Consider the following 8510-nt stretch of genomic DNA (forward strand, 5'->3'; position numbering starts at 1 on the left):
TCTCTATGTATCTCTACCCTATGTCACTTCATTTTATGATGTCCTTGTTCTTGATCATGACTGAGCCTTACAAACTGGTACCCCATCAAATTTTTGAAAATGTGTACAATTTATTTTACACATGAGGGATCAAATGGGGATACAAACTGGGATATACACTTCAGTGGCAGTTTTGCATCATGGTCAAATCATGACATCCAACTTGTTGAGAATAGGAGGTAAGAGATGCTGTAGATCACACTAGTGTCAAAGAAAGTGCATGTTATTTATTGAACCATGGAAGGTTTTGCCCATTGCGTATGTAGAAAACTATGTCAGGCATTAAATAGCTCTGCTCCAAACAAGTGAGTTCAAACCAAAGCTTTTTCCATTTTCCATTTTCCAAACCATTGTTCAGTGTTTGTCTTTAAACTCTTTAACTACACTGCCCCAAATTCTATTATCTAAAAGTTCAGGGGTAAGGCAAAACCCACCAGATTGACAGGTATCATGTATGCATAGCACAGAGTTTGACACCTCATAAAACCAACACCTTGGGTTTGGGTTTCCTTTCCTCCCAAGAGTGCTTCGTACCTGTACCCAATTTTGTAACTCCTCCTCACTTGCTCAACTGCCAGTTCTTGTTCCTTGACTTCCCTCAGGAAAATCTGCTCCGTTGGAACAAAGTTGGTGATTCAATATTATGTTTTGGTTTGGAAACTGCCCCTGTTCTTAAAAAAAAGTCACTAGAGCATTTTGCAATCAGTATACTCCTATTTGCCTTTGAGTCATATATTCGGCTCAAACCACCAACACAGTGGAAGAAGAAACGGAAATCATTCCATAATGAAGAAAATTTTGTAATTCTGTCCTTTCTGTCCCATTGTTTTCCAAATGCTTTTAAACTTCTGTTTTTAAAAATTATAGATGAAGTAAAATGGAGATTGATTCTAAAACTCTGGTCAAATTTAAATAAGTAAAAATTTAATCATTCTACATACATAATCAGGCATTTTATAGTTACCCAATTGCTTTATACTTTCACAGGTGTATATCTCAGTGAATGCTGTTGCTACATTTTGAGTTCTAGAATTTTCATTACTTCTGCAATTATTAAAATAAGGGTATATAATAAATTAATAATTTAGGTTGTTTGTGTATGAAAAATCTCAGATGTCTTATAGGGTGGATGAAAAAGATCTCTCAGAACTGAATATGTTAAATATTTTAAACATTTTCAGAGGAGAAAGATAGAGGTGTCCTAGTGGTCTTAACTTTAAAATGACAGTAGTGAGTTTCTATAAGGAGAAAACCAGTGAGCCTGTGCACATTTCACAATAGCACACTGCTCTCAGTCACCCTGTGAACTGTGTCCATAAAACCCCACCCAGAGCTCAATGTGCTTTTCATTTGATACCACAATTAAACATTTAGGATTACATTAAATTATTAACACATTTTTCTCATTTTACCAGACCTAAGGCAATGGTTAAAGCATCATAAAGTCATCACTTCTAACCTCTTGTCATTCTTAAATGTTGAATTAAAAATCAACTAAAGATAAAATTGATATTTAGAAAAATCACTATGTAAAGTTATCTAAAATGATAGCCGAATCCCAAATATATTTCTAAAGTAACTGGTAGATTTCAGGAAGGAACATCTATATTTTGAATTTTATATTTAACCTTTTTTTACACAAACAATATTAATCTTTATGACAATTTGTAGGCCAGATACTATTATCATCTCCATGTTTATAGAGGAAGAAAATGATGTCCAGACAGGTTAATTTCTCTTTCCTCCCCCTCTTTAATTTGCTGCAATTTATCAAAGCATACCCAAATGATTTTGGAAAGGTATGTGGCACAGTTGCACCTAAAACACTACATTCACTTTCCACTTTATTTCATCCTCTTGTGCCAAACATCAAAACAAGGAACTGCATGAAGTCTCACATACTTCTGCCCATCGACAGAGCACTGAAAGCACCCATAAACTGTCTCCCTTTTAAAGTTTCCCATCCCACAGAGTATGCAAGGTCCTTTTGGAATGTTGTGATTAAGCAAGTTAACTCGGATATGGGTCCCTTCTTTGAGAGAAATATCAGTCATGCTGAGAGGTTTGTCATGGTAGTCAGAAAACAGATCATCTAAGTAAAGCTGGGAGCGAGAAATGGCATCCATCACTCTTCTATCTGAAAGCACAAAAGCAAAGAAATGTGTTAGAAGTCACATTAGAAATATATAACCAAACCCCATTTACAAATATGTGAATCTAAACCATCTGTCATGAAATGATTTGGCTTTTAGATTTAAAATCCTCAACAGACAAGGAGTACTGATTAGACAAACTCAAGTTTTAATCCAAGAGGGAAAGAGACATTTGAAATACTCTATAACAGACATACTTCTCTCAAATAGTATATTCCTCAGTCTGTAGAGCAGCGCGAACGTTGCTGTTTCTTCCCTCTCAAATCCTCCTTTTGACACTGAAGTGACACAAAGGTCTATAAAAAAAAATTTTAGAAGATGCTATGACTTGGACAACTCAAATTTCATTGGGAGTTTTAGTTGTGGCTGATGAATGCTGGTACATGCCATTCACTATATTTTTTTAATTAAATTTTATGTATTTTTAGAAAAGTTAATATTCCTATGGCACGAAATCCAGACTACAAAAGGGAGATATGGTAACAAGTCTCCAGTATACCCTAGACCCCAGCCTCAGTTTTCCACCCACAAGTAATCACTGTTAAGTTTCCAGAGTATAGTTCCAGATATACTCAGTATATTTTATAAGCATAAAAGAATATGTGTGTGTGTGTGTGTGTGTGTGTGTAGGCTCATACACACATAAAAGAACGTGTGTGTGTGTGTGTGTGTATTAGGCTCAAATGGTTATACACCAAGCACATTTCTTAAAAATATCTCTTAGACATTCTTCCATGTCAGGGCCCATATCTCATTCTTCTTAATGGTTTCATAATATTCCGTAGTTATGGATGCACCATTATTGAACTAGTAATTGGTAATAGATCTTAAGATTTATTTACAATCTTTCACTCTTACAAACTGAATATCCTTATACCCATATCACTTCCCATATGTTTAAGTATTTCTGTAGGATAAATTCCCAAAAGCGTATGCACATTTTAAATTTCAATACCTGTGTCAGTTCTAACAGTTTATACTCCTAAAGATCAATATAATTGTAAAAACCTATAACTGAAATGTCCCAAATAGACTGTAATTAGCATGTTTTGTCATGTTTCTGGACTTCCCATTCTCACTTCTCACAAAACTACAGAAACAAACAGGTCTAAAAATGTCTACGAATTACTATGGTGAGGGGGCTCCCTTGCCCATCCTTTGAGGCGCAGGCCTCTTAAAGACCCATGAAAAATCTAAAGCGAGCTACACTATTATATAAGGTATACAAGGCATTCTGGAGGGTAAAGACAATTTTAGGGTAAGCATTTATACTGTCAAAATTATTTTTTAGGGAGAGTTGGGGGGAAACTGGACCCATGAGAGATAAAGCTGAAAAGAATTTGTCTTCAGGTATCTTAGTTTGGACACGCAGACTCTGACAGGCATCTTAACTACCTACCCACTCCTTTATTTGCTGTCTTCAAAAACGACCTATTAGAAGATCATTTATTATCTCCTCATGTAAGTCAAGAAAAACTTTGTCAGTGGATTGCATGTGAGCTCTTCTCTATAATCGCACGTGGGGTGGTAGGGAGTCTGCAGCGTTCCCCAAGAAGCAGAAAAGAGGGAGCGGGTAAGTGGGACTGGAAGGTCTTTCCCAGGGGCTTTAGCCAAGCATAAGACTGACAGTACTGAGAGTATCATTCTTCCTGAATTACGTAGAGAGGGTGTGTATGTGTTTGCTTCCCATTAAATTCCTCTTAAAAGTATAATCATTTCAGTGTTTCATGCAAATCATTCACTTACCAAAGGCACCATCCAAGTAAATGAAGAGTTCAAAAACACTGAAAGCTATGGTTGTGTGTGCTGGAAAAACAATAGCTTTGTCCCTTCCCTTGGGATTCTGTTCATCCATAAAATGAAACTATAGTAAATAAGTAAATAACATTATTAAGGGGCATAACACATAAGGATAGCTTTTTGGAGAAACAAAACATTTCATACAATCTTACTGATAAGACAAAAATAAATTACATTATATGTTTATAAAAATTTTTTTTAAAATGTGAAAAAAAAGACAAAAACAAATTATCCCATTGAATTTAACTGTCTATACCAGAAGTCCAAATGGTCCAATGGAGGTCTCACAATCCAGGCAATACCACTCACCACTTTCTCACTAACATTGGTCCTAGGGCCAATGAGTAGTGCTGCCGCAACAGTAATGCTGACATAGACACCTTTTCCTTTCAACCACAAACCAACTGTTTAAGAGTTACAGTTGTTTTTAGCCTACTCTGTCAATTGTTCCAAAGCTCCTAGAGTTTTCAGCAGCTTTCCAAAGCAATTATCAATTTATTTACCAAAATAATTTCCAACAATTAAATAAATATTTCAATTTGTGCCCCCAGAATGATCCAATGTTAAACAACTCAGTGGACAGCTAAATGTAGCCACTGACTAAACAGAACTTTAATTTGCAAAGATTCAAAACGTTTTTCATTGGACTCTTTTTCTAACAAATGATTTTGGTAAGACGAATCAAGTCATTATTATGTGTCATTACTATGTGAATGACAAAGACAATACTATGCTGAGAACTAAACACAAGTAACTTTCAAGATTTTTTTTTTGTTGTTGTTGTTCTAGGTATTTAACACTGAATGAAGCATGTTTGACCATTCACAATATTATTTTAGAAAAGTTAAAAAAATATAAAATCGACTTTTTTAAAATGCAATATAAAGTACTTCACTTAAAAATAAAATCAAGAATTCAACATAAGCATTCAAACTTTATTCTTAAAACATCATTTAAATAGTCATAGAAGGAACTCCAATATGCATTACTTCATAAGGATTAGTGTTTTGTTTGCATTATGTTACACATTCAGAATTGAAGTTTTCTTGGATTTTTTAAAAATTCTAAAACAAAACCATTACTGTGCAAAATCCTATATACCCTTGTAATTCTTTAATCTCAACACTTGACAAAACACACACATCTCATTAGACACTGAGTACTTTTTTAAAATTCCCATTGCACATTTTTAGTAAGAGAAACCTCATGAGTGTGGTTTACCCGCATGGCTTCCCCACGAATTCCAGCATGCACAGACAGTGAGCACTGTCGTGTGGTTCGAATGCTTTCCATGACCACACACAATACTGCCTTTCTGCTGTTCCTTGCCTGACGTATCAAGCTGTGGTCAAAATTAATTTTTCTAGAATAAAGAATAGAGATATTCACAAGAATGTCACATTCTAATTCTATATAACCGAGTACGTTTCTTGCTGTCATGTGTTACTCATTCATGGTCCACCTTAACTAAAAACAAATCAAGGCAGGTCTAATACAAATCAGAAAATATGCTCCATAGCCACTAGTAATCTGCCTCTCCTTTCTCTTTTCTTAAAACATGCTTATTATAGGAGTCTGTTGGAAGAGATTCCCTTAGAATATCTGTTGGAAGCAGATTTGTGTATTCTTTTTTTAAAGATTTGTTTTTATTTGAGAGAGAGAGAGAGAGCACAAGCAGAGGGAGGGGCAGAAGAAGAAGAGAGAAGGAGAGAATCCTCAAGCAGACTCCCTACCGAGCACAGAGCCAGACACAGGGCTCAATCCCAGGACCCTGAGATCATGACCTGAGTTGAAATCAAGAGTCAGCCACTTAACTCACTGAGCTGACCAGGTGCCACAGTGTATCCTTTTAATCTAATAACTTAGTACCTGTGTATAGGACCAAAGCAATTTTGTGGAACAATTAAAAAAATCTGTTTAAACCATGTGAATTTTTTTTTTTTTTTTTTGGATATCTACCCTTCTCTAAGGTCTGGATAAATTGCTAATTTGTATATTTCAAGCACATAAAGCAAATACATTACATTAGACAATATACATAACCTGAATGTTTTCAGCATTGTTTATAACAAAGTTTATACAATTAAAATACTTAATGGAAATACTGAAGCATATTAAATATTCTTCTACTGACCTTGTAGTAATTTCCTTGAGTAATGTTGACACTTCCACTTCATGTTTGGTCACCACACCAAAGGAAGCTTTTACTGCCACAGAATCTGATCCAGTGACATTAATCCCAACGTCATTCACAATATGGTTGCCTCGCCTTCCATAGAGTGAAACATCTGATTCATCTTCATAATTCAGTAACTGATAAGATGAAATACCTTTATGAAAAGGAAATCAATATTTTTAAATGTCTTGACTTCATCTAATATAGATTATTTATAGTAATGCATTCATTTACTATGTAAGACTCCATTACATAAACGTTGAGAAAGGTGATGTTTCACACTGAGATTTAAAGTAGCAACTCATTTAAATGAAAAAATTACATGTTTATATACATTATGACCTTATTGTTAAAACACATAAACATTTTTTTTGAAGATTTTATTTATTTATTTGACACAGAGAGAGAGAGAGAGTGCACAAGCAGGGGGAGCAGCAGGCCGAGGCAGAGGGAGAGACAGTCTCTCCGCTGAGCAGGGAGCCTGAGCAGAGTCCAGGGATCCCAGGACTCTGGGATCATGACATGAGCCCAAGGCAGACATTTAACCGACTAAGCCACCCAATTGCCCCAAAACAGTCAAACATCTTAAATCATGTAAAATATCACTCCTGCTAGAGAATGAACTCTTTTTTAAAAAATCAATTTTTTTGAGTGTAGTTAACACCCAATGTTACATGAATTTCAGGTATACAACATAGTGATTCAACAAATTTATGCATTATGCCATACTTACCACAAATGTAGCTACCACCTGTCACCACATAATACTATTAAATATTATTAACTAAAAAAATTTTAATTAAAAAATTAAATAGCAACTCAATTAATTTACAACAACAAAAAAAATAGAGTACTTAAATGAGAACTCAATTTCTTTGTTACACCAAAAGAACTCTGAAAGCTATAAGATCCACTGAGTGGTTGAAAGAAAAACAAGTGTTTATAACTAATTTGTCAAAATGTCAATTTACTTTCTAATCTAGCCTGTAAACTACAATTCAGTTGACCAATTGCAATAACTGAGTCATAAGAAATAAATGTAAATTACTTTCATCTCATTTGACCCTGTGAGATAGGTAAGACTAAGTAATATCCCACTTTATAGATACAGAAATATATTATTTTGTCATATTCTAAATTGATTCAATTTAAACAGCCTATAAAATACTCAAAAGAAAATTACACAATAAATAATTTCACAAAATAGGTTGGAAAATTATTCAACCAATAAGATTTGATGCTACACAAAAATTATTCAACCAATGAGATTTGATACTACACAAATTTAGATATTATTAATCTTAATCTTAATACTACTATCTTAAGAAAAGTTGCTTTTATCAATGTGCAAATATTACAAATATTAGTATATACAACTGATATTTAAAATGTCATTAATACAGCTGAATGAGTAGTCACTCCCAAACATATTTAAACTTACCAGCTGAAATTTCTCTGTCTCCTAGAAGAATATCTTTCAGTGTAAAAGGTGTTGAGGTAAATTTATACCTAGGAAAGAGAAAGCATCGCTTCTTTTTTACCACCAGACTTAGAGGTTGGTATTTGTCAGCCTCACTGAGGCTTGGAACAGGAACTAATCTCCCTCCATCTCCAACTTGCTTGACAAAGCTCTTGGTAGCCGCAGCAAACATATTATTATGGTATCAAAACGTCCTCAACTGCAACCCTCCGATAACAATCCATACTTTCAAAGAAAGCCAGGCACACACCTCAGACTTGCTTGATTTTAAATATAATTGAACACATTAAAAATACAAAACATGGTTTCACCAAGTAGCATACCAGTGTACAATTCACAACACTGCCTCTCTTGGTGTGCTCACGTAATGAATTATAGATCAACAGTGTTAAATGATATACTGCGAGCAAGTCAGTTGGAACTGCAGTCAATAAGCTTATGCAGAAAACTACTAATTTTAAAATACTACCAGTGTCCTTGATGAGGGTTGCTGTTGATGGTAGTATGCCAGTTTTGAGGAAACCTATAGCTCTATGGGAACAAGGCAATTGAGGCACTAACATTAGCCCTGGATACCACCTGCAGTGGACCTAGTCCAAAGGGAATTCCTTCACAACAACATCATGCCAAGTGTGGCAACATTAAAGTGCTATTTTGAATCCTTATAGTATACAGTTCATTCATTTCCCTTCTTATATGCTACAAAACCAAGTGATTGATATAAAATATAAATTCACAGAATATAGAGAAGCAACTGCACACCAATTTTTATGAAATAACAAATAAAAGACATATTACATATATAAATGCAGAAATAACTATGTAATACTAACATATATAAATAACTATGACTTAGGGGTTT

The 8510-nt window shown here is 34.5% G+C and overlaps 1 protein-coding gene across 1 annotated transcript; it reads right to left on the reverse strand.

The window, feature by feature from the left end:
• Nucleotides 1-1793: 1793 nt before the first annotated feature.
• PJVK (pejvakin) lies at nt 1794-7820 on the reverse strand. The gene is made up of 6 exons (XM_004768978.3): nt 7610-7820; nt 6127-6322; nt 5214-5355; nt 3939-4056; nt 2390-2488; nt 1794-2176 (listed from the first exon to the last, which is right to left on the reverse strand). The coding sequence occupies exons 1-6, from the start codon at nt 7818-7820 to the stop codon at nt 1884-1886; spliced, it is 1059 nt and encodes a 352-aa protein (XP_004769035.1). The 3' UTR covers nt 1794-1883.
• Nucleotides 7821-8510: the final 690 nt, after the last annotated feature.

Source organism: Mustela putorius, unplaced genomic scaffold (genome assembly GCF_011764305.1).
Source record: "Mustela putorius furo isolate JIRA1106 unplaced genomic scaffold, ASM1176430v1.1 tig00003869_pilon_pilon_pilon, whole genome shotgun sequence".
NCBI lineage: Eukaryota > Metazoa > Chordata > Mammalia > Carnivora > Mustelidae > Mustela > Mustela putorius.

Excerpts from the sequence above, each read along its gene's own strand:
- PJVK (XM_004768978.3), bottom strand. The coding sequence starts at position 7,820 with ATGTTTGCTGCGGCTACCAAGAGCTTTGTCAAGCAAGTTGGAGATGGA. Across the intron at positions 2,489-3,938 it reads TTACTTGGATGGTGCCTTTG|ACCTTTGTGTCACTTCAGTG; the intron begins GTAAGTGAATGA and ends TTTTTTTTATAG. Across the intron at positions 2,177-2,389 it reads GAATATACTATTTGAGAGAA|ATAGAAGAGTGATGGATGCC; the intron begins GTATGTCTGTTA and ends TTGTGCTTTCAG.